The 27,851-nt window shown below is 41.5% G+C and overlaps 1 protein-coding gene across 1 annotated transcript in view; it reads left to right on the plus strand.

Annotated features, from left to right (window-relative positions):
- The window catches only part of LOC126249020 (ATP-dependent helicase brm-like), a 285,958-nt gene that overhangs the window by 116,027 nt on the left and 142,080 nt on the right, over window positions 1-27,851 (plus strand). The window contains exons 12-13 of the mRNA XM_049950621.1: window positions 8,297-8,435; window positions 8,903-8,984. Coding sequence (XP_049806578.1) covers window positions 8,297-8,435; window positions 8,903-8,984 — 221 coding nt within the window. The remainder of the gene's footprint in view (window positions 1-8,296; window positions 8,436-8,902; window positions 8,985-27,851) is intronic.

Genomic DNA, 27,851 nt, shown 5'->3' on the forward strand with positions numbered 1-27,851 from the left:
GTGATGTGGGACCCCTGATACGTCTAGATATCTCTTTAACAGGTGACACATACGTAAACATCCTGTCGGATGACCTGCATCCATTCATGTCCATTGTGCATTTCAATGGACTTGGTCAATTCCATCAGAACAGTGCGACACCCCACACGTCCACAATTGCTACAGAGTTGCTCCAGGAACACGCTTTTGAGTTTAAACACTTCCACTGGCCATCAGACTCCCCAGACGTGAACATTTTGAGGCATATGAGGGATGCCTTGCAACATGCTGTCCAGAAGAGATCTCCACCCCCTTGTACTTCTACAGATTTATGGACAGCCCTGCAGGATTCATGGTGTTAATTCTCTCTGGCACTACTCCAGACATTAGTCAGTTCCATGCTATGTTGTGTTGCGGCACTCGTGTGTGCTCACGGGTCCTACACGATATTGGGCAGGTGTTACTTTTATGTCTGGAGACTTCTCTGTGTTGATAATAACATACTTTGGTGTGAAAAATACAGCCTTATTCACTGTTGGTGTTGCATTCATGCTGGCTATCAAGTTAGTAAGCAGAAGCAAGGGTTGCTTTTTATTCTATTTTTTAATTTTGTATAGGCATTTCTTTTTGTTTCGTAAGTTACTTCCTTGGAAAAAAAGATATGTACGTTTCGAGGAATGTTTGAATGGCATCTTTTGGTCCCAGGGTTCCATAAAATACAGTTCAAGAAATGCTAGTATATAATATTAAACTTCAACAACCAGAAGTATCAATTCTCTGTTTAAATCCAGCTAGAGTCTTCTTGTGTCCAGTCTGCTTGTTACATCCTTCCCTAATTTTTATTTATTTTGAAACCCATTTGTGTTGTAGGAATACTTAGAATGAGTTGCATATGCTATGCTCATCCAATCAATTTGATTATTGTGGGATAACATTTTCTTGGAACAAGGCAACCATCATAGTAAAATGCAAAGACATGCCACGCTAGTCGTAGTTGCAGATGTGATTGCAAGGACTTTATTCTCTTGTAACAAACTATGATTAGAAACTGAACTGCTTCTGCACCTGGTAATGAATATGTAGTTCCTTTCAGTAAGATAATCAAGATAATTTCAAATACATTAAGCTTAATTTTAGTCTACACAGTTTAAAAAAAGAGAGAGAAAAGGTGACCAGAAATCTTCTGCTCTAGACATATCCAAAGTGTCTGGAAAACAGTTTTTGTTTCTGTTGTAGGATTAAGAATTTAGTTTGTGAAGCACTTTTTGTCCTTTATGGAATAGTTATAACTAACAATACTCAAAACAATGGAATCGCACAGTGTTGATAAATGTTGTTTGGGGAACAAGTTGGTCAATTTTTCTTACTTGATTGTTTTCATTACATAATTAACAAGAGCTCAACAAATATGAGTAGTCTGTTATTTGAAGTAAACAAGAGAAACTGTTAAGAAATAACTAATTTATCCACAATGATAAATTTCTCCTAGCTTAATTGATTTTCTGTCTGCTATTAGCAAGATAATTGTAGTGCTTAGCCGGCCAGAGTGGCCGTGCGGTTCTGGGCGCTACAGTCTGGAGCCGAGCGACCGCTACGGTCGCAGGTTCGAATCCTGCCTCGGGCATGGATGTGTGTGATGTTCTTAGGTTAGTTAGGTTTAATTAGTTCTAAGTTCTAGGCGACGGATGACCTCAGAAGTTAAGTTGCATAGTGCTCAGAGCCTTTTTTGTAGTGCTTATTTCCATAAATAACTTTTAGAACTGTTGTAAAAAAAAATAACTGAAGTAAAACCATATAATGCCTCAATAGTGAGTAACATACATAAGGTACATTTTCATGTTGATCAGTTTTCAGATGGTTTAAAGTACACCACATGAAAATAGACACTGCAAAATGAGCTCGTGCAGAGAATTTAGTTGCAACAGATTCCACAGCCGTGATAAAGTTTTTGAAAGAAATTAGCTTACTGTGACAGCTGTTACATATTTCCATTTTGTTATTTAGCGTACTATACCATTTCAGCTGTGTAGCCATTTTCAAGTAAATTGGGTCACAGATTAAACATTTTATTTGAGAATTGCCTCAACTGAAACAGCATACTTCACAAAATAATAAAAGTGGAAACAAATAACAGCCATTTCAGGAAACTTACTTCTTTCAAGAAACTCACACAGAGACGTACTATTCATGATAGAAGAGAAAAGCGGGAGAAAGATCGTGGTATTAGAAGCACCCTCTGCCACACACCATTAGGTGGATTGTGGAATATAGGTGTAGAAGCTGATGTGATACTTGGGATTGGATTCCTGCTATTTTAAGACACACAGAAGGCATTGTTTCTTTCTTCTTGTAGTGTGTTAAGTTGTTGGTATTTAAGCAAAATGGGTTGGCATGTAATTAGTGCTTTAGTTCATCCCAAATAAATTGATGGAATTTGAGCAGGCAGGTCTAACAAAACTATTGGCTTCTCATTGAACTTCGTTGTGTTAACATCTTCCAGTTTTGTAGTCCTGTTGTCCTCAATAGCAGGTAATATTACGGTATGTTGATAATTTTTACTTTTGGCTGTCTAATTGCAACTGAATGAGACACAGTTTTCGTACCACATGCATTTTACCTTTATTCTTTGCAAGGTATCCTCAGTGGCAGGTTCCGTGGATGATGTTTTAAATGTTGTGTTTTTGTTCCATTTTTGGTGCTGTTCTTATTCTTATCATTGCCATTTGAGTTTATGTTTCACAACATTAGGAATTGAGCACTTATTTCATTCAGCTGTAATTAGAAGGTCCAAAAGTGAAAATTATCAACATACTGTGAATTGTGTTAGTCTGTGTGCAGGGGACAGGAACTTTACCACATTGATACTGAGAAGGCCTGATTCTCAAATTCTATCTCAGTGTGGTGTGAATGCTATTGTCTGAAATATTTTCATAAACATCAACATCAGCCTAGAACAGTCACCCAGCGCATTCAAGGAAAATCATCCCCAAATTATCGTAACTTAACAAAAATTTTCAGTGTTGCTGCAACATTCTCGGGTAAATAAAATTCATCATGCATCTGGGAGTGATACATACACTTAGCTGAGATCTACATCATGTATCACAATTCATCACTCCATAAAACTTTATTTCGTTGCAGTACTGACCACCAAAGGCATTGTTTGCTTCACTAAACAATGTTGCACCCTTTTTCTTGTGATATTACAGTAGAAGACACTGATACAAAAGTGAAAATATACACTTTTCTGCAGCATGGCAAAAGTATTATGTTGTGTAAGGCATAACTTCCAGTTGTCAAAATTAGAATATTATTTGGAATTAGGAAAACAATTGAACAGCTGGTTTCTTTTCAGTCTAAAAAATAAGAAAATGAGGTTGGGTTACAGTATTATGCTGTAGGCAAATACAGATATTCCACTTTAATTCAAAGAATGCCACAAAACACTGAACATAATTTTTTGTGCAACACATGTGGGTTTACATTAAGTTCAACTACTGGTTCAAGAAGTTTGTTGTTTACATGTGAAATGGATATTTTTAGTAAAAGTTGGAGTAAATGACTAATGGGATCACAATGAATATTGTGAATTTTTTTTACAGAACATGAGGCCTAATTGATGACACACTAAAATTTCTACATATAGTAAAAGATTTTGATAAGTTAGTTGATTACTAGTAAATGTGGTTCTTGTAACAGTTTTGTTCAAAGTTGAAACTAGTGCATTATGTAGTTGTTTGCTAACATTATCATGCAGTGATAAAGTTGTTATTTGAAGAAGTGGGTTGCAGTCTGATCGTAAAATAGGTTGAAGTAAGTTTATGGGGGTAAAATTGTATAGCCTACAAGGCAATTTTTTATTTAAAAAAAGAAAAATGATTTATGGAGGCTCTGCACCAACATTTGACAGGCTGGCTCTTCTCTCTATGTATAAACTGAAGTTCTCTGCTGCATTCTGTCTGTATGTATTGGCTAATTTTAGGAAATACAGTAGGGATTTTGATTTGGTTATGACTTTATTTTTTACCTAGCAATTACTTCTCAATGATGTGAAAATTTACCAGAAATGAAACTTGTTTAGGATTCCACTTAAACTTTAGATAGCTTTTTCATGGTTGTATAACTGGCTAGGGAGATGCAAATCACTGAAGTGGCATCCAGTTGAAAGACTTGCACCAGGACAATGAGCCACACAAAATTATAAACACAACCTGTAAATACAGTATTCTTCAGTATATTTTATAAATTAAGTCTGCCACCCTTTTCTGCGTATGTATGAAGGCTAATCTGAGGAACTGCTGTAGGAATTTTGATAACATTTTCTCTAACAGGTATGTTGATTCAGTAGGAAGGTTTGTGTGCTAATCACACACTTTAAATTTGCCCCTGTGTGGAGGCATGCTGAGAGTGGAAGCTTACCATCAGCTTGCAGCTCATTTGTTGCTTGGACAAGCCCTATATCGTACACCTAGGGCAGCGAACTTACAGCTTATGAAAGAAACAAACATATAAAAGGTTAATGCATTGCAGAAGTGACAAGAAAGCTAATGGCCAGTCGCTAGAAGTACTAGGTACCAGTAAAGCCTCTTCACTCATTTATGTAAATAATATGTACAATCATTAAACACAATGTCGTACATGAATCAACTCTAATCACACAATGGCTACTTATCACTACACTACACTGCACTAACCTGTTATGTAGCTAATGTTGACAGCGACTATAAACATTCCGGAGCAGCTTGAAATCAGCAGACTTTCCCTGATCAGAGAGGGACCAAGTAAAAGTGTGTGATTAGTATTTAATTTATATATATTTGGTGCAAATTGGGTGAACTACGACGAATTATGGTCCCATGCTGCGTTTTCTGTCTGTATGTGAAGGATACTATCAGGAATTATTGTAGACATTTAGATACTCCCAGCAGACTGGCATGACCACCCAGCTGTCAAATGAGTGGTCACGGAGGCACAGCACCTTTGATGCACAGTTTGCAATGTTAGCAGGTTGGCAGTCCACTCATACCCTTCAGCACGTAGTAAACCTGCAAGTATCATGTGCTGCTTAAATCGTTTAATTTATATGAAAGTGATGCTATTCAGTTACATAACATGGTTCTCTTATTTTTAACCATAACTGTATGCACTACCCTGTCAACAAAATTGCCACTGTCACACAAATCATCTGGCCATAGATACTTATTGCTACCTGTCCAAAGCTGGGACAGGTTGCAAGTTACCATATAAATAAAATTATTTTTTTCTATACAAACCTGTGAGTTTGTTGTGTTCTGTGTACCAGAAGAGATTGTTTTAAAATCCATCATGTCATGAGAGACGAATTAAGAGAGACGATACATTAAGATTTGTGATATGATCAAGCTCGGTGCATGATAGATTTTGCAATAGGTTGCACAATGCCAAAATAGATTGAGCAAGGATCTTTTGGTCATGTGTTTAGGAAAGTTTAAGGTATAAAACAAATGATTTGTTTCATATTTATGTAACTAGGTGAAATGGGCATCTGCCATTACCTTGTGGAGGCAGAACTGCTGTCAAAACAGTTGACTGGTAAAGGTGGGAAAAAAATGTGGATATAATTTTATTAGCAGGTGATAGTGTCTATTTCATGGAAATTGTCAGGTTGAAACAGGAACAACGAAGATTAGTACACAAAAAAGTGCGTATACAGCATAACCATTTGCTATTTCAATGGTTAAAGTATATGTACAGAACTTTAAAATAATTTCACACTAACCCTGTTCTCCAGATATGACTTCATTCTTTAACTTAAAGACAGTGAATAGGAGGAATACTCGGAGAATATTAACCAGTCTTTGGTTGCAAAAGTAGTTCCTTTTCTTTAATAGTTGAGAATGAAAGTTACATCTGGTGACAGTTTCATTGAGTTGGAGGAAGGAAATTTTTGTCAAATGAATGAGCTATTTTTGTCCTATTTGATTATGCAGTACATAGGTGGATCCTTATAACTTTTTGGATTTTGCAGGTTCACATAGGAGCAGTAAAAAGAAAAAAAAACTATTACTGGGCTGGCAATTGAAACACACATTGGCAAGTAGAATGCAAAATATACAGTGCGAGTGTGATGCTGTTGATTCACGCATGAAGCTCCTTTCAGGGCGAGTAGGAGATTCAGGAACTGTAGTGATGTGCACGTAAGAAGGTGGCTATGTGATGTGTTCTGTGCCTAGAGGGATGGAGAATACTCTGTGGCATCACCATTGTGCTCTCCATCTCTGTTCCATGCCTCACACTTTAGTTGTTTCCTACCTTGCTAACTAGTAATGCTGAGTGGTGAGAGCTATACTGGGCCACAGCTTCTGGTTCTGACTCTTCCTAGTAGAAAGTATAATGTGGCAGAATGACAATGTTGAAAATGTAATATTTAGAGGAATCTAATCAGAATGTCTAACAGAGAGGGAATAAAGGATTGGTGGAAATTTTTTAGCATGTATTTTGTTTTTAATAGCAGTCTGACATGATTTGTTGGGAATAAATAGGGCATAGCAAAGAAATGAAAGACCTGGATGTTCTTTGAATTTGAATGGTACAGCAGACAAGCATAGTTGGTTAATTTCAGATAATGATTTATTTATTCATTCATTCACCAGGGCTCATCTAACAATGATATAGTATTTGTTGTCATAATACAATGAAAATAAATAGCTCAAATATGCATACTGACAGAATAAATAAGTATGTTTATGAGGATAGGACAGTGGTGAGCCTTGTTGTTGCTGAAGGAACCATCCTGGATTTTATCTGAAATAACTTAGGAGAACCACAATAGACCTAAATCAGAGTGACCTGACAAAGCAAACTCCATCATACCAAATATGAAGTTTGTATCCCAACAGCTGTGCAGCATTATTCAGTTGATTGCTACTTTACAATGTTCTCGTGACCATACAAAATGTGCGCCAAATATCTTATAATAAAAACATGGTTTTGAACTTCGCTACTGCACACACAATGGAATCTTCTGGTGACTCAAGAACCACAAACATACACATGTCAATTTCCTCCCTTCAGTTCGTCTGAAAAACTCTGTCAGCATCCAAACTGGTTCTTGTTCCATGGTTATTAGTAAAATAGTGTTTTTTCCAGGTTTTTAAAGTATTTTTTGACAAGGACTTCAACTGATACTTGTAGTTATTATTCTTATGGCCCTTTTTGGCAGTTTGAAAACTGTGTCCATGTTTTGTATCTTTGATTCATAGAAGAAAATCCCATAACCAAGAATTGAGTATGTTATGTCACCAGAAGATATTGACTGTTACTAACCATTGCTAGAACCCTATGGTAGTAGAATTAGCAGGTGTTAACATTTTCCCACATTTTGATGCCACAGTTTGTTTGTGCCTCGTTGTCACAGCATCCAAAAGTGATGTCAAGATGCATTTTTCTTTTCATGAATTTGTCATGTATGTGCGGCTTGGCTGTGATCTAATTGCTGTATTGTCAGATTTGTAACAGACAAACAGAAATTATCTGTAAGGAAGTGACTAAAACATGCATTTGTTGCTACATGGTTAACTTTGTGTGGTAATACAATGGTAAATGAGAAATGATAATTAATTCAAGGATGGTTAGAGTCTGATGAGTGGTAGATATTAAAGTAATTGTGGTCACTTGAAGAGTTGCATGTAAGATATATGATGAAAAGAATGTGTGTATCTGGATTACATTTGCCACTGCAGAGTATGGAAGGGAGTGATTTTGTGTGAAGTACATTTTAGCTGTCTTTTTAAATAGACTTGTTTTAGTAATTTTTTCATCTAATTGGGCAGCTTGTTATTGTGTTTTTTTCCCCCTCTAGCTAAACATGGATCCAAGCTGACACTCTGACTGGATAATTGCTCCACTTTCTTTTTCTTAAGGGACAAAGTTTTTCCACATTTAATTTTACATTCCTCTCCATTAATGCTCCCATGATTTATTTGTCATCATCCCCAGTGTGTAAACTGCAACCATTACTATTCCCCATTTTATTCCTTTCCATCTGCAGTTTGTAGTCTGTGGCATGCTTCTTCCATATATCTGGACATGTCATTTGGTTCTCTCTTGGCCACATAGATCCTATATTCGGCCTAAGAAATGATTGGACTCACATACATGTAGTTCACTGTAGGTTTAGCTTCTTAAAAATGCTAATTTTTTGTTGTGCCTTGTTAATCAGTCATCTATGTTCATGTTTTATCTCAATAGCTTACAGGGTCTGACGTGTTTTGAATTAAAATTTGAAAACAAAAGCATAGAAAGATTTGTTTCTTTGATATCTGTAAACATGTTCTAGATTTACACAAGAACGAAAACCAACACATGAGAACTGGAGAGAATTTATCAGATGAGGAGATGATGCAGGCAGTAATTCAGAAAGCTAAAGCTGAAGATGATGAATATAAGAACACTACTGAAGAACAGACATATTACAGGTAATTTAACTCAGTTTTCATAAGCCATTGGATGGCCACACGCATGTGTGTGTGTGTGTGTGTGTGTGTGTGTGTGTGTGTGTGTGTGTGTGTGTGTGTGAGGAGGAGGAGGGGGAGGGATTTTTTCTGACAAGCTACTTCTAACTGTGCCTGTCTGACCACTCAACGCCTCCTGTATGTGCTGAGTAGCAGTCTGTCCCGATCATAAAAAAACAATATGTCTCGCATGAAAATGGGGCCCATTTAGAGAGTTCATGCAAACCAAATTTCACACTACTTGTGTGATGTGAGTATAAAATGAACAAAGAAATGGAAATAAAATGAACAAAGAAAAATGGATTATAGAGTACATCTAGGATAATCATAAAGCATTAGAAATGAGGGCGTGGTTTTATTATTTATAATATAATTCTTATTTTATCTTCTGATTCATATGTTTAAATATATGTGCATTATTTCTTTTACAGCATTGCTCATTCAATTAATGAAAAAATTACGGAACAAGCATCCATAATGGTGAATGGGAAACTAAAAGAATATCAAATACGAGTGAGTATTTGTTTTAATGTTTAATGTTTACATTCTTCGGTTGGATGAAAAATCAGTGACCATTATGTGAAATGTAATTAGGTTGATGTTTGTGAACCTATCTGTCCAAACAACCATTTTTTTGAATATACCTGTACTGCCAAAACAGTTCCTTTGTATACAGTTATCAGCTATTTTTATAAATTTTATAAACCTTACAACATTGTAAATAATAGCTTGCATTATCTCACACAATATCCTACAAACCATAGATAAATGTCAGGTAGATTCCATACTCCAATATTTCTGGAAAGTACTTTATACAGTTCACACTGAAGACTATTAGCAAAGTCCCAAGCATGTGAAATAGGTTTTCAAATATGAGTGGCTTGAAGATTTTTTAAGTAATAGAACCCAGTATGCTGTCCTGCATGGCAAGTGTTCTTCAGAGACAAAGTTATCATCAGGAGTGCCCCAGGCAAGAATGATGAGACCACTCTTGTTCTCTACATACATAAATAATTTATTGTACAGGGTGAGCAGAAATCAGAAACCGTTTGCTGGTGTCGCTGTAGTGCATAGGGAAGGTAGTCATTTGTAAACTTTCTGAGATACATGATGTCTTGGATAGAATTTCTACTTGATGGGGTGGGGGAGGGGGGGGGGATAGATGGAAACATAGGCTTGAATACAATAAGCAGATGCAAGTGAATGTAGCTCTCAGTAGTTATGCAGAAATGAACGGATTTGCACAGGATAGAGCACCTCCATCAAACTAGCTGTTAGATTAAATACCATAATGACTTTTCCATCTGTCGTCTCAAATTATGAAATGTGATGTCTTCCAAACATAAATCACCTTTCTTGTTTTCCTTATGTTCTTGTTGTTTTTAGTTGTTGCTTTTTCAAATTTTAATTATCTCTTCTCACATCTGCATAAAATAAATTTTTGAATAGTTTATGGAACTCATTATGTTCTGAGATATAAAAACAGTTATGGGGGAAAGGAACATGAATAGGTAGCACTGAAAGTATGTTTATTGTGAACACCAATGTATAGACAGAACAGAAATGACCTCCTGGGCAAAAAGTGTCAGTTTTTATACAGACATTGAATATTCCACAATGCTGGTTTTATACAAAGATGGACTACTCCGGAATATACAAATGTTACAAACATAAGATATTTCAAGTACTTTACATAAATGATTTTTTTAAAAAGCTAGTAGTCAGGATTGAACTGGCTATCTGCAGTATGACAGTCATTGACGCTAACCACTACGCCACACAGTGTGCATGATGACTTGTGGCATTGCTCCCTCTCTTGGAGAAACAGTGACTTGCTGTTTCAGAACTACTCATTGGCGACAAATACAATACCCTGCATTTAGATTCTGTCAGTGGTTCTCTGTATGGTGGTGTCATCGGATCCTCATGTTCCGGTTGTGTTGTTACATCCTCTTCAGTATGACGATTATCGAAGATAGTCCCTCCCGGTTGGTTGGTTGTTTGGGGGAAGAGACCAAACAGCGAGGTTATCGGTCTCATAAGGTTAGGGAAGGATGGGGAAGGAAGTCGGCCGTGCCCTTTCAAAGGAACCATCCCGGCATTTGCCTATAGTCCCTCCCGTCGAAGCTCTGCAATCGTTGAGTGTATCTTCAGTTTCCCTGAACATCCCATCATCAATCTGCCCCTCAGGACAGTAGTAGAGCTTCATAACAAGGACATGACCAATGTTTCTATCCTTTTTATATTCATGAAGAGTCATAATCCTCAAAGGATAGGTGATATTCAGCAAGAGACAAAAGATACGATACGGATCAAAAGAACACTTACGTAAGTGTCCTCTATTGCCACTTTCCACACATGTGTAAAAATCCATACCAAGTCTCCTAAGCTGTATCTCACTGGTGCTTGACATTATAAAGCGCTCGGTCTGTCTCCTGGGCATCAGGGATCCGTATGTGATGCTGCTGCCTTGCTTATTACCTTTTGATGATGAGGTGTTTCATGTCATCATCTTGAGTATCAGGAGCAGTGTAATGTGTCCATTGTTGTTTCGGCCTTGCAAGTGTAGAGCAGAAAGATTGATGTGAAGCCTGTAGTGTCATGTTTTCCCATGCTGTATGTGAATGTCACTACAGGCAATATTGTATCTATCTCTCTCTCTCTCTCTCTCTCTCTCTCTCTCTCTCTCTCTCTCTCTCTCAGCAACAACATGAATTGAGAGAATATCTGTCAATGTCATACTAACGGATTCTATGAGGCCACTCATCTGTGAATAGTAGGCAGTTGTTGTCTTGGGTATAATATGGCAATGTGAAATTACCTCTGTTTTGACTGGATTTTCTATGATCACAGATCATCTCGCGTGTTGCTTCGTGCTTCAGAATGATATCTGCTACACGGAACCTCGCAATTTCCAGCGATTCGGCAGTCTGCAGAGCTTTGGTGACAGCGTAATGGGTGAGGTGGTCAGTACAGACCATTGATTCCCGTTTGGCATCTTCAGGAACTGCTCTAAAGATCAGTTGCATTTCAGTCGAATGGCACTGTGGGTGGGATTGGTACCAGATGCCCTAGAGGTAACTGCAGCATGTGCTGCTATTGTTGTCATTCCTTACAGTGGATTACACAGTGTCTTAACAGATTGATAGAAACCTAGCCAGTCATACCTGTGTCTGATTCTGTGTGAAGTCTTCACAAATTACAGGTGGCCCGACGTTTGAGCAATGTGGAAATACTTGAGGGTAGCTGGGCATAGCTTAACTGGGATGGCAAGCAACCATTTCTGACCCAGTGGCTCATAGTTCCTCTTACACGGTGTTCTGTTTATTAATGAGAATTCTTCTTTGGTCAGTCGCTTTTCCTTCAAGGCTTCTATGGTTTTAAGCAGTGCTGGATCTTCACTCTGTTCAGTAGCACTGTCATTTAATGCAGCGATGACTAAGATTTCATCCATGGTCCTTTATTCCATCAAAGAATTTATTGAAAGGGTGTTGGTGTCCTCGTGTTTATGCCCATGTTTTGTACCACTATGACATCATATTCCTGAAGTCTGAGTGACCATTTCTCCAGTCAACCTGCAGATCCTTCAGGTGAGTCAGACAGTATGGGGAATGGCAGTCCATCAAAGTGGTTAAAGACTTGTCAAATAAATACAGCTAGACCTTGTTGATGGTCCAAACAACTGCAAGGCACTGATTCTCAGTTGTAAGAGTAGTTCATCTCAGGCTTCAAGAGTACTCTGGAAGCATAAGCTATCACATGTTCAGCACCTTCCTGAAATAGCACTATTACTGCACCTATCCTATTACAGCTAACACTGATGCGAAGTTCTCTCTTGGCATTTTTGTCGTACAATGCTGCGACAGGAGAATATGTTAGTGCCACATTTAGGACAAGGAAAGATCTTTCTTGCACCTTGTTCCAGGGAAATTTGGGTCTTCTCTGCAGTAATTCTTGTGAGGGGTGTGCTTTGGTATTAAAGTCCCTTATGAATCACCAGTAGCATGAGCACATTATGAGAAAACTTTTCACATCACAAATGGGATGAGGTACAAGAAAATCTATGAATGCTCATATTTTCTCTGTATTGGTATCGTCTCCATTAACTAAATGCCCCAAGATTATTTCCCATGTGGTGCAGAGTCACTTTTCGGATTCAGAGGGAGGCTTGCAGTCTGAACTTGCTTCAGCACAGCTATCAGGTGGTCTGGATGTTCTTCAAACGCCTTTGAAAAATTGACTATGTCATCCAAATGGCAAAGCTACATCATCCATTTAAGAAGTCGAAGCAGGTTAACCACATTCATTCAAAGGAGGCTGGAACTTTACACAGTCCAAATGTCATAACTGCCAACTGATAGAGGCTGTCAGAAACTATGAATACAATCTTTTTTTCAACTTCAATTTGCCAGTGGTCTGCTGCAGGTCCACAGTTGAGAAATACTTTGCTCTGTCCCAGCAGTCTAGGGTATCATCGATGTGTGCGAGTGAATTAAAATCTTTCTTAGTGATATTTTTCAGTTGTTGGTAGTTGATGTAGAAATGTTATGTGCCATACTTCTCCACAAGAACTACAGGAGAGGACCAAGGGCTCTCTGAATTTCAGTGTCATCATCTTGCAGCATCTTCTCCATTTCCTCCTGGATTATTTGTTGTTCATCCAGCAGATGTCTATACGAGCACTTACTAATTGGTGGTGATCCTCAGTGTCGATACAGTGTTTTACTATGGGCCACTTGGTCTATCTATTCCTCACTGTGGATTTGAAAGCATCTGAAACTTGATGCACAATGACAATCACTCGCAGACAGACAGGATCCTATTGGGAGATCACTTGTATGGGGCCCCCCACCCCCACCCACTTTGGACTGCCTTGTTTGTAATTGTAGCAGAGCATGATTCTTTGTAAGTGATACAAAGCTGCTATTCCTGGACTGATTCAGCAGTTGATACACACGTATTGGATGAAGTTCTCCTTGACCATACACTTCTTATTATGGTTGCAGACATGCAGATTTCTTTTTTGAGCCTGAGAAACTTTTTGCAATTGACAAAAGCAGCTTTGCAGTTAAACTGAGCATATCAATTGATGACTGGAACTTATCTTGTTGATGATGGTGGGAAAAAAGTCGTCGACAGCAAACGACTGCCAAAATCTATCTTTGTTATGTGTTCCTGTTGGAATAGCTTCATTAATGTGGATACTGGATCTTTCATGGTTTGTAACTGATTTTTATTTATATGACTATGGTAAACCATCCAACATTATAGAAAGGGAAGTCCCTGAGTTGACTAGCACCCGGGAAGGTTGGCTGCCAATGGTGTTGGTAAGATTTTGTGACCTGTTGGTGACTTTTGTCCATGGAGAATTTGCATCTGTGGTGACCTCACCTCAGTAGATAGTTTCTTCACTTTTATTTTTATGGATTTGGCAGCTAGGTAAGTGGCTGTTACTTCTGTATTTCTGTACCTTGTCCAGGGTGCAACTATGGGCTTCGTCCCAGAGCTAAAAAATTATGATCTGCAGTTAATTGTTGTGAATAGAACTGTTGTAATTTGTGACATCTGGTGATTTAGTAATTGTTGTAAAGTCACTTTCTTTTTCTGCAGTACCATACAATATGTACAGGGAGTTCACATTGGAAACACTCCAACATGTCTTCTGTCTTCCAAATGTTGGTTCTTCTAGGGGGCATTACACCTGTGGGCAAGTTGGTTGTACCTGCATAGTTGCGTATTAGTTTGTTTGATGGCTGCAGCAAAAGTCCGGTCGCATTCAGCAGGTCACAGAGATTGGTGCTAAACATTGATACACCTCTACTTCAACATTCTCCATTACTCCTTACTTTTTGGGTCTATATACATGGCTGCTATCTTTTGTGTACTCAGTGTGATGGTTCTGGTTGCCATAAAATGCCACATGAGAGAGTAGAGGTCATGGTGGTCTTAAGTAACTTCCAAAGACCACATTCAGAAGTCAGTCATACTTCTTCTGTCCGATTTCTGCATGTTGCTTTCCGTCACCGTCTAGCACCACTTGATGAAGGCCTTGGTTGTTGTTACATCCTTTACCAGAAGAGCTTAGCATGTCTTCTGTAATTCCTTTCATCAAGTGTGGGACTTCGTCAGTGTCTGTCATATTTGTATTCACAATGTGGCGCAGGGCCAAAACATACCATATGTAGGACTGCATCGTTTCCTCATAAAGTTGGGTCCTGCTATGCAGTTGTTCTTCCACTAAGTGGATTTGCTACCTATTGTTGCCAGACATTTTTTGCAGTTGAGCCAAAAATTTATCCTAGCTGTTGAGCTTCTCTTTGTCATTCTTGAACCATTAGTGGGCTGTGCCATCCAAGTCAGAGTGCACATAATGTCATTCCACCTTTTGTATATGGTGACTTGGCTGAATTATTTCAACAGTTTTTTCGAGTCTTGACCAGCGTCTATGTAGAACATTGATGGATACCTAATGTGTAACTGAGTGGTCGCTGGCTTAGATTCCATTGGTCTTCTGAATGTAAGGACCGTAGGGATAGTTTACTGTTTGTATTCCAGTTCCTGTCCATGTAGGTGATGGTTTTCACATTGACTAAGTGGGGCCATGGTGATATAGATGTTTTGAAGTCCATGGAATCTCCAACAAACAATGTCGTATCACAACCACACTCAAGTCCAAATGCGAAAGCATTGTTGTCAGTGAAATACAACATTTAGTGGTTAAGGCATGTTTATTATGAACATTAGCCTACAACCAAAATGGAACTGCCTCGTAGATGGAGAATGAAGCTATTTATCCAGACACCAGATATTCCAGAATATCCAAACATTATGAACATAAAATATTTCAAGAACTTTCCAGAAATGGTGAATACTAAATAATAAATGATTTCTTGTGGTGGGCTTTGAACTCGCAACCCACAACATGCCAGCCGGTGATGTTAATGACTACGCCACTCTGCATGCACCATAATGTCATAATCATCATCATCATCATCATCATCATCATCATTTAAGACTGATTATGCCTTTCAGCGTTCAGTCTGGAGCATAATCCCCCTTATAAAATTCCTCCATGATCCCTATTCAGTGCTAACATTGGTGCCTCTTCTGATGTTAAGCCTATTACTTCAAAATCATTCTTAACCGAATCCAGGTACCTTCTCCTTGGTCTGCCCCGACTCCTCCTACCCTCTACTGCTGAACCCATGAGTCTCTTGGGTAACCTTGCTTCTCCCATGCGTGTAACATGACCCCACCATCTAAGCCTGTTCGCCCTGACTGCTACATCTATAGAGTTCATTCCCAGTTTTTCTTTGATTTCTTCATTGTGGACACCCTCCTGCCATTGTTCCCATCTGCTAGTACCTGCAATCATCCTGGCTACTTTCAAATCCGTAACCTCAACCTTATTGATAAGGTAACCTGAATCCACCCAGCTTTTGCTCCCATACAACAAAGTTTGTCGAAAGATTGAACGGTGCACAGATAACTTAGTCTTGGTACTGACTTCTTTCTTGCAGAAGAGAGTAGATCGTAGCTTAGCGCTCACTGCATTAGCTTTGCTACACCTCGCTTCCAGTTCTTTCACTATGTTGCCATCCTGTGAGAATATGCATCCTAAGTACTTGAAACCATCCACCTGTTCTAACTTTGTTCCTCCTATTTGGCACTCAATCCGTTTATATTTCTTTCCCACTGACATTACTTTAGTTTTGGAGATGCTAATCTTCATACCATAGTCCTTACATTTCTGATCTAGCTCTGAAGTATTACTTTGCAAACTTTCAATCGAATCTGCCATCACAACTAAGTCATCGGCATATGCAAGACTGCTTATTTTGTGTTCACATATTTAATATCACCCAACCAGTCTATTGTTTTCAACATATGATCCGTAAATAATATGAACAACAGTGGAGACAGGTTGCAGCCTTGTCTTACCCCTGAAACTACTCTGAACCATGAACTCAATTTACCGTCAACTCTAACTGCTGCCTGACTATCCATGTAAAGACCGTTAATTGCTTGCAAAAGTTTGCCTCCTACTCCATAATCTCGTAGAACAGACAATAACTTCCTCCTAGGAACCTGGTCATATGCCTTTTCTAGATCTGTTCCACTCGTAGCACTTCTCCATTATTTGCCGTAAGCTAAAGATCTGGTCCTGACAACCTCTAAGAGGCCTAAACCCACACTGATTTTCATCCAATTGGTCCTCAACTAATACTCGCACTTTCCTTTCAACAATACCTGAGAAGATTTTACCCACAACACTGATTAAAGAAATACCTCTGTAGTTGTTACAATCTTTTCTGTTTCCATGTTTAAAGATTGGTGTGATTACTGCTTTTGTCCAGTCTGATGGAACCTGTCCCGACTCCCAGGCCATTTCAGTTATCCTGTGTAGCCATTTAAGACCTGACATTCCACTGTATTTGATGAGTTCCGACTTAATTTCATCCACCCCAGCTGCTTTATTGCACTGCAATCTATTGACCATTTTCTCCACTTCCTCAAATGTGATCCTATTTCCATCATCATCCATTGTACCTCGAAATCTGAAACATTACTGATCGTATTTTCACCTACATTGAGCAACTCTTCAAAATATTCCCTCCATCTGGCCAAGCAATCCACAGGATTCACCAGCAGTTTTCCTGACCTGTCCAAAATACTTGTTATTTCCTTCTTACCTCCCTTTCAAAGACTGCTAATTACACTCCAGAATGGTTTTCCAGCAGCTTGACCCAAAGTCTCCAACCTGTTTCCAAAGTCTTCCCAAGATTTCTTCTTGGATGCTGCAATTATTTGTTTGGCTTTGTTTCTTTCTTCAACATAACTTTCTCTGTCTACCTGAGTTCTATTATGTAGCCATTTTTGATACGCCTTCTTTTTCCTGTTACAGGCTGCCTTGACTGTGTCATTCCACCAAGCTGTTTGCTTCATCCTACCTTTACACACTACTGTTCCAAGACATTCTTTAGCCACTTCTAGTACTGTGTCCCTATAACTTGTCCATTCCTTTTCCAATGACTGTAATTGACTACATTCAACTAACTGGTACCTTTCTGAGATCATTGTTATGTACTTGTGCCTGATTTCCTTATCCTGAAGTTTCTCCACTCTTATCCTCCTACATATGGACCTGACCTCCTGCACTTTCAGCCTCACAATCCCTATTTCACTGCAGATTAAATAATAATCAGTGTCATCAAAGAATCCCCTGAATACACGTGTGTCCCTCACAGCCTTCCTGAATTCCTGATCTGTTATTATATAGTCAATGACAGATCTGGTTCCCCTGCCTTCCCAAGTATACTGTTGAACATTCTTATGTTTAAAAAAGGAGTTTGTGATTACTAAGCCCATACTGGCACAGAAATCCAAGAGTTGTTTCCCGTTCCTGTTGGCCTCCATATCCTCTCCAAATTTACCCATAACCTTTACATAGCCTTCTGTTCGATTTCAAATCCTGGCATTAAAATCACCCATGAGCAGAACACTGTCCTTGTCCTTTACTCTAACAACTGCATCACTGAGTGCCTCATAAAAACTATCCATCTTATCTTGATCTGTCCCTTCACAGTGCGAATATGCTGACACAATCCTAATTTTCTTGCTAGACACTGTCAAATCTATTCACATCAGTCGTTCGTTTACATACCTTATTGCAACTACGCTGGGTTCCATTTCTTTCCTGATGTAAAGCCCTACACCCCATTGTGCTATTCCTGCTTTGACTCCTGACAGGTAGACCTTGTATTCTCCCACTTCCTCTTCTTTCTCACCCCTTACCCGAATGTCACTAGCAGCTAAAACGTCCAGCCCCATCTTACTTGCAGCCTCTGCCAGCTCTACCTTCTTCCCAGAGTAGCCCCCATTGATATTAATAGCTCCCCATCTCATTACCATTTGTTTGCCAAGTCGTATCTTAGGAGTCCCTGGTTTGTCAGTTAGAGGTGGGACTCCGTCACCTCCAAAGGTCTGAGGCATTTTGCTCTGATTGTTGCCAGCATCTTATTTAAAGTACCAGGGAAGCAGGTTGCTAGCCTTACTTGCCCCGAGTCCCATTGAGTTTTACCCCTAACAGTTGAGGGACTAACCGGTGGATTTGGTAGTCTTTGCCGTATGAGCACAAAGGTGACCACGCCTCAGAATATGTCAGAGATGCCCAGCCTTATTCCAAAGTAACTGGTATCCCGACTGTCGGGACCACTTACTTGGCCACTCATATGTTGCCCGTGGTTCATGAACTAGGACATGACTACAGGAACCCACACCATGAACCACTATAAATAAAAATCAACTGTCAAAATCACAGTTTGTGTATCTTCTGCTGTGTTTGACACTGACGTCTGTACTAGCACCAGAAGGCCATCATTTGTGTGTTCATCTTACAAGCTTCTAAATAGAAGTGAGTTATGCATTTAGATTTGTCTGTGTGCTTTTGTACTTTAATCATAAATTTCTTGTGTAGTGAATTTTTTCACTGTGTTTAATATGAATAGGGAGTTTGAGTGCTGTGTTGAGATGCAAGCTGAGTTCGTGACCCTTCGCTCACTCCTCTATATGGTGCTGGCTTTGGTAACGCAGCTTGAGGCTTTTGCCAATGAGCATCACTGTGGGGCGTCAAACATTGGGATCCAAGGGACGCCCAGCATGTCCCACATGTCTCCCCCCCCCCCCCCCCCGCCCCTCCCCGATCCATCCACTACTGTGGGGGGCCTGGTTTCTGCCTGCATTGAGGTTGAACTCTCACTTGTGGTCAAGTGGGAGGTCATTTCAAGGTTTGACAGGCAGTAAAAGATTTTTGTATCTGCAGAAGGTGTGCATCTGCAGAAGGCTACTTGACACATTCAGCATGGTTACTTCACAGGCCAGTGGTGGCTTTGTAACAACTGCGAAATTGATCCCCATGAGTGGAACAAACTCACCTTGTGAATTGAACTATGGGAAGTGGACCATCCGAACCCAGTTAGTTATGTGCATGGCAATACACACCATGTAGCTGGTGCAGGGAGCCAACAACTAACAACTGAGCACATGACTCACAGCATGAGCGCAAAGCTAGGTCCACAATGGTTTAAATCTGCAGGAGCACTGGCGTGGTCTGCTTACTGGCGCTCAAAAATGAACACTTCTATCAGTAGGTCTGCACATATGTTGCAACATATGCACACCTTCCATGGAGGGTTTCTGAACTCCTCTACTATTCTACCCATGTCAGCTCATCTGCCTCCATTGGGACATCTGATGATGGGGATACCAAATTGCATCCCCCCTGAAAAAGGCCATTTACGTCTAGAATGGCCAGGTTTGGGTCGCGACCTCTAGCACAGCTCCGGAGAGAGTGCCATAGAGTCCGGCAGTGGACAGACTACCGAAGGAGGCAACACTGACACCACTGGCTCTGCCACAGAGCTGCACGTAGGCTGCAGGTTGTGGTGGGGATAAGGCCACATCCATCAATGAAGGGGGAGAGTCGAAATCTGTGGACTCGACCGTGGCAGGCGGAGGCATGAGCTATGCTGGGGCTCAAGGTTGCAGGCGATAGGAAGGCAGCGAAGGTTGCAGAGGGGATGGCAACAATGAGGAGCGCTGCTGCAAGTGGGAGCCTGCTCCAGGAACAACGTGTCACAATCAACCCTGCTCTCTAGCTGACTGGAAGGCTGCCTCGGTGATGCTCCAGCACAATGTGGACACAACTGATTGACATGACGAGTCAGCTGTTCCCCACAGACATCCACCACAAACACGTACTGAACTTGGCAGCCCGCTACAACATCCAGCAGCCACCCCAGCTACTGGGCAAAGGCCCAAATGTCAGCTCCAGAAGGAAAACATGACGGGCCACAGTGGTCCATGACATGCAACTCAGGGTGCATGAAATGCAACTCAGGGAGCAAAAAATCTGAGACTTCACAGCTGGTACCCATGTGAATGTTCTGCCAGACTGCACCAATTTACTGGCACACCCACTATTTAGTCAGAGATGTCGACATTGCATTGTCGCAGAAAGAGTCAGACAGAGACATCCTCATCTGGGTTTTGAACATATCCACGGAGTTCTCCACCTCAGAGCTTGGTGAAACAGGCCGGTAGTCAGATGCCGAATACAATTGCGGTTGCAAAAGTCTTCAAACTCCGGCAAAGCAAGTTGCCTACTGTTATCGGACATGAGTGTTTGAGGGTATCCCTCAATGACAAAAAATAACAGACAGTGTGTGAATGGTGTGAGTCGACAGCGTGGATGACAGCTTGGCTGCGTACGGGAAATCTGACTACGCATTGACCACCAACAGCCACATGCTGCCCAAAAAGGGACCCGCAAAATAGACGTGCACCCTGTGTGAAGGTGCTCCAGGAGTGGCCAAGAAGATAACTGGCATGGTGGTGCAGCCTGGTTCTGTGCACAAACCCGTACCAGATGTTCTATGTCATGATAGATTGTCAGCCAGTAGATGTAATGCCACGTCGATGCCTTCATCTGAGTAACAGCTCAGTGTGATGCATTCTGCAATTGGAGAATGCGAGAATGTAATGCCAGGGGGACAGTTGCTCGACGGCATTGCTCCTCTGTGACAAGCATGAGGACCCCTTGAACAATGGCCGGCCAGAGTGGCCGAGCGGTTCTAGGCGCTACAGTCTGGAACCGCGCGACCGCTACGGTCGCGGGTTCGAATCCTGCCTCGGGCATGGATGTGTGTGATGTTCTTAGGTTAGTTAGGTTTAAGTGGTTCTAAGTTCTAGGGGACTGATGACCTCAGCAGTTAAGTCCCATCGTGCTCAGAGTCATTTGAACCATTTGAACCTTGAACAATGTTGTAGAGCACCTAGGGGAAAACCAATGCCACACTGGATCCACACCAGAACACACATACTCTGGTCAACCCATCTGTACCGCTGAAATGATTTTCAGGAAAAGTTGGTCAGCAGACACAGCAATCACAATCTTTCATGCTGCCAACAGAAAATCTGACAGGGTTTGCTGTAAGGCAGCATCCAATGCGATCAGGAGAGCCTCTTGCCAGTCGGACTCTGGACTGGGCCTCATTGATAGCTGTGAAAGTGCATCAGCATTGGCATGCTGGGTGGTGGAGTGCAAATGAATGTCAATAATAATAGTTACTGAGACACACACCGTCAGGTGGCTTGCGGAGTATGGATGTAGATGTAGATGTAGATGTAGAAAGAGGGCCCACCACTGCAACCAAAACGTAGTTCTATCCAGCGGGTTGGAACAAGGGTCAAGTAAGGAAACCGATGGCTTGTGGTCAGTGATGAGGAGAAATCTCACCCTATACAAAACGATGCGAAAATGTTTAACCCTGAAAATAATAGCTAGCACCTCTTTTTCCACCTGCGAGTAGTTCAACTGCACAGCAGAAAGGGTGTTTAGTTTGTAAGTGATGGGCTGTTCGACGTCGTACAGGTTCCGATGGGACAGGGCGGCACCGACACAGGCAAAGGTCAAAGAATTACCTCATGTAATGGAAGACAGACAGGGAGCAGATCACAAATGCTGCTTGAGAGACTGAAAGGCTCATTGATAAGCCACAGACCAGACAAACTTAATGCCCCTCTGGGGAAGCCGGTTAAGAGGCTGGCAGTAGTGCACAGCCTGGGGAATGAACTGAGCTTTATATGAAATGTTGCCCAAAAAGACTGAAGTTCCTTCAGGTTCTTGGGCGCTGCTAGGCTGATAATGGCCTTGATGTGATTGTCCATGGGGACGAGACCATCTTTACTAAGCACATGACCCAAAAAAATGCATCTTTGGGAAGAAAAATTGCATTTTTCTAGCTTGCAATGAAGGCCATTCTCCAGAAGGCGTTGGAAAACCAACTGAAGGTGTTGTAAATGCTACTCCCAAGTAGGGAAAATGACCCAGGTGTCATCAAGGTAATTTATGCAACAGGGAATGCCCTGAATGAACTGCTGCAAATATCATTGGTAAAATACCGGTGCAGACGATATTTCAGAAGTCAAGCGATGAAACTAGTAAAGCCCAAAGGGAGCATTGAGGACCAGGAAAGTCCGAGAAACTGTGTCCAACAGCAACTGCAGGCAAGTATCGTGCAGTCAATGTGAGAAAAATACTGACATAATGGGGTACAAATCAGTTACACATTGCATGTTGACTGTCTGTTTAAAATAGCCACAAAGGTGTACAGTGCCATCAGGCTTCTGAATCACCACCAGAAGGGTGGCCCACTGTCTCAATAGTATAGTAGAAACAACCCCCGGATCCTGCCAATGCTGCAACCTAGCCTTTACCTTGTCATGTGTGGCAAAGGGAATGGGGCAGGGGTGACAATATTTTGGGATCGCCGATCGCTTACGAGAAATGTGTGCCTAGAAATTTTCTGCCCAGACCAAGGTATTCTGAAACAATGAACTCTAGGGTTGCAGTAAGGAGTCAAATCATGAGAAGGAATGGATTGGAGCCCAAATTGTGAAAAATGAATGGATTGAGACACTAAATGCCATACATCAGTGATCTGAAAGCTGAAAATTGAAAAGACGGCGAGCCCAAAGATATTTTGTGCGAAAGGTGAAGTGACCACTAACAATGTAAAGTGCTGTTCCACGTTCTTATAACAAGCGAAGACAAAGAATTGCCCTCACGAGGAAATTTATTATTTACTAGAAGACACAACCTAATGGAGCGGCCATTTCACATACGGGCACCCCAAGATCCTGTACTTACCCAAATTAAAAAGGCTAACTAACACTCCAGTGTCTGCTTGAAATTCAATTGGCTACCCCTTCACAATCACTGTCGGCAACACATCCTGGAGCAACATGTACGGAGCATTAGATGCAGCCCCAGAGTCCAGGGAAAACATGGGGGTGTCTGGCAACTGACTCGCAGCTCACCAACTGTCATAAACATTTACCAAATGTCCTATCTTATGGCACACACCACACATTGCCTCCACATGCAGTCAACCTCAGTGAACATGCAACAGGTGACAATCAGAGCAGGACTGCTGGTTCTTCCAGTGAGCGGAAGAACAACACTGAGGCTCCAAAACACACTGTGGGTGGGAATTATGCAGCTGCAAGTGAAGTGAACCTCCGTAGCTTGGCGTGGGTGGAGACAAGCAGCACTGAGATCATATTTCACTGGAATTGTCAGCGGAGGCAACACCCAGTGACTCAGCAGGAGACAAAACCACCTGGGGTCCCCTGCAGGGCACTGGGAGCTGTTTTGCTCAAGCATACCTAATTGCACCACCTGCTGCTTATCAGAAAGGACATCCTGCACCACCACTGTAAGCTCATGCGATTCCACAATTTGCGCAACATCAGCGAATGAAGGTTCTGGCAAGGTCAATGCTGTGGTCCAAACCTCGGCATCAGGCACTAATCTTACAAGCACATCCTGAATTAATGAGTCTGCATAAGAGGTAGCACACTTGGGGCACTCAAAACAATGCATGTGGGAATGGCTGCACAAATTGGTAATCCAGACTGCATACGGCTGCCCAGGACATTTGTGCTGGTTAAAATGCAATCATGCCACTACCACATGGAATTAATGGCCGAAGTATTTTGTAAGCAACTGACAAAGCTCATCAAAGAAATACTTCTCAGACTCACTGGAGGGCTTAAAATTTTGGACAAATTCATATAAACCTATGCTGCTGGTCATTAACAAGGTGGATTGATGATATGCCTTACCTAACAGTGCAGCAGGGACAGGTGCAGATAATTCTCCCATTGTTGTTGCTGCTGCTCCTCCTTCTCCTCCTCCTCCTCCTCCTCCTCCTCTTAATTCGGTGAATGGATCAAACTTGCCATGCGAATTGAACTACGGGAAGTGGAGTATCCGAACACATGTAGGTATGCGAACATCAATACTCAGTACTCGGCTGGCATGGGCAGCTAGTGACTGAGCCGAGGGAAAGTCTCAGTACAAGTGCAAGGCTAGGTCGGTGGTGGTTTAACTCCACAGGAGCACTGGTCATCTCCACTTACTGCCATTTGCAAGTGATACACTTCCATCAGTGGGTCTGTCTGTATGAAGTGACATGTGCACCCTTCATGGCAAGTTTCTGAACTATTCTATTGTTCTACCCATGCCAGCGTATCTGCCTCCATCGGGACCACCTCTGGCAGGGATACCAAAAAGACTTTCTAGGGTCTGATCAAAAGACCTCCCTGGTTTGTTTGACAAATACATTACAGGCGTTACCTGTGGCAGATAAAGGTTTTTCAGGCTGTTCAGTATGCCCGCCGCCACCGCCATTCATCGTATGTACTCTGCTCTGATTCACTCAGTGCTCTTCAGAGCCTTGGAGCTCCCTATCCGGTCCATCCCTTGGTGCAACGGATCCAGCAGTCCCTCCATTCTTTCGCTGGTAATGGTTCTCCTGTCAGCTTTCTGTGGGTTCCCGGACATGTAGGAGTGCCTGGGAATGAGGCTGCTGATGCTGCAGCCAAGGCTGCAGTCCTCCTGCCTCGGCCAGCCTCCCATTGTGTCCCGTCATCTGACGTTCGTGGGGTTGTTTGTAAGAGGCTTGTGTCGTTGTGGTGGGATGCTTGGTCATCCCTCCAAGGAAACAAGCTCCGGGCAGTAGAACCGCTCCCAACTGCTTGGACAACCTCCTCCCGACCATCTCAGCGAGAAGAGGTCCTTCTGACCAGGTTGCGGATTGGGCATTGCAGGTTTAGCCACCGCTACCTGCTCTCCGGTGACCCAGCCCCGCAGTGCCCTTGTGGTCAAGCATTAACAGTGCGCCATGTTTTATTGTCGTGTCCCCGCTTTAGTCAATCTCGTGTTGTCCTGTCCCTGCCATCTACTTTACCGGATATTTTAGCTGATGACGCTCGAGCAGCTGCTCGTGTTCTGCGTTTTATAACTTTGACTGGCTTGTCCAAAGACATCTAACTTTTTTACTTATTTTATCTGCATCTTTGTCAGGACTTTCTGGTGTCCCCCCCTCCCCTTGAGTTTTACGAGATTCCATGTGCTCTAACAACTGTGACTGGGCGCTAATGACCTCAGTAGTTGAGCGCCCTTAAACCCAAAAAAAAAAAAAAAAAAAAAAAGGTTTTGAGCCAGCTGCAGTCACTTTCCCTGTTTCAGAGGAAGCCTCTCAGCCTACAAGATATGGGAACTCAGAGTGTAGGGTTATTGGTAATTGAGGGCTCTAAAGTTAGGCATGTGATGGATCCTCTTAGGGATATGGCTGCCGGGAGGGGGAGGGGGAGGGGGAGGGGGAGGAGGAGGAGGAGGAGGAGGAGGAGGAGGAGATGTCCGGTGTGTACTCAATGTGTATACTGAGGGAGCCATTCTAGATGTGGATTGGGTTCTGCTGGATGCCATGAAGAGTATAGAGTGCAGCCAACAGCAGGTGGTGGCTCTTTTCAGTATTCATGATGTGCTCGGATTTGAATCAGAAGAGAGTCTCACTGGTTTCTGGTGGCTATCTGAAGTGGTCAACACTGCCAGTCTTGTTTGTATGATGGTGGCAGACCTCGCCACCTGTAGCATTGTTGACAGGACTGGCTGCGGACCTGGAGCTGAGTATAGGGTGTGAATAAGAGGTTTAGACTGTTCTGCTGTGTAGGGTGGTGACTTGGCAATAGGGTGGTGGGATACTGGATTCCACTTCTTAGATTAGGGCGTCCATTACTCAGAGGAGGGACAGTTATGTGGTTAGTGGGTGCTGTGTTGAGTGGACTGGGCAGTTTGTTTTGAATTCAATGGTTGCAGAAGTGTAAAATAAGGGGTCAATCTCAAGGTGTGTAGGTCAAACACAGGACGAGGGTGGACTTCAATCATATAAACTGTCGTAGTTGTGTAAGGAAAGAACCAGAGCTCCAAGCATTAATAGAAAGCACTGAAGCTCAAATCATAATAGGTACTAAAACTGGCTTAATCTGGACATAAGTTCAGCTATAAGTTTTGCAAATGACTTAATGGTGTTCAGAAAACATAGATTAAATACAGTTGCTTGTTGCGGTTAGAAGTAGTTTGTCTTCTAGTGAAATTGAAACAGATAGTTCCTTTGAGCTAGAATGGGCAGAGGTTTTAGTTGGCAACCAGAATAAATTAATAATTGGTTCCTTTTATCACACCCCTGAGTCAGATGATACAATTACTGGAAGGTTCAAAGAAAACTTGAGTATCATCTCAAATAAGTACCCGACTCATACAGTTATTGTTGGCAGTGACTTCAATCTACCCTTGATACATTGGTGAAAATGTGTGGTAGACATAAAACATTGTCCGAAATTTGTACTATATACTTTCTCTGAAGATTATTTTGAACGATTAGTTCAGGAGCTCCCTCGAAGTGTAAATGGTTGCGAGAACATACTTACTGTCGTAAAAAAATAATTCTGAGAAATAGGGAGCATTATGACAGATACAGGGATTAGAGCCCACAAGTTATTTGTAGCCGGTCTGAATACCGTAACATCTATATCCATCAAAAAGAAACACAAAAATTGCTGTTAAAAAAGTATAAAAATTCTCTCGGCAGTCTCCATTCCTTCCAAACTAACCATGTAAATGTAGACCAGATGTAACTTTAATTCAAAGTAGTAGTATTGATGGCAATTAGGAAATCTACTAGGGTAGGTCAAATGACACCCAACACCCAGACCAATCGGACAAAAGGCTATGCTTCAGCAATTAGTTTGGGAAACACTGCAGCATCCTCCATGCAGCCTGAATATTTCAATGTGTGATTTTCATATCTTAAGCGATCCGAATAAAGACATTTGAGTGTAAGATTCAGTTGGACAAGGAAGTGCAAGAGGTGGTGTGGTTGTGGATCCATCAGTGTCCGACTGCATTCTATGAAACAGGAATTTATCGTCCTGTCTCCCAGTGCGATAAATGTCTCAACATGTGATGATTACTTTTTAATGGAGCCATCCACGGTTGCATTGTGGCTGGTGTTCATTTTTCATTTCATTGCCCCTTATGTACCAAATAATTTAATGACAGGTAGAATACATTGCACAATGGTGCGCAAAACAGGTCAGAACACTGTCGCAGAGGTAATGAAAAAAGCAACTGAATTTAAAAGAATGCAATATGCCAAAGATTGTTGATGTTTTAAAGAAGTTCAAAATTTAGTGCAGACTTCAATACGTGATGATGTGGAATTGAATAGACAGTTTTAATAGTTTCTATAACAAATAGCAATGATAATGTTACCAAAGAGAGTGCCACAAAACTGGGGTTATTAAACAGTGTCTTCCGAAATTTCTTCGCAAAGGATATGAAGTAAATTTTCCAGGATCTGAATACAAAACGGCTGCCAACATGAGTAACTTCGAAGTAGATGTCCTAGGTGTAGCGAAGGAGCTTAAATCACTTGATAAATCCAACTCCTCTTGTCCAGATTGTATACCAGT

This window comes from Schistocerca nitens, chromosome 3, assembly GCF_023898315.1.
Source record: "Schistocerca nitens isolate TAMUIC-IGC-003100 chromosome 3, iqSchNite1.1, whole genome shotgun sequence".
In the NCBI taxonomy this organism is placed as follows: domain Eukaryota; kingdom Metazoa; phylum Arthropoda; class Insecta; order Orthoptera; family Acrididae; genus Schistocerca; species Schistocerca nitens.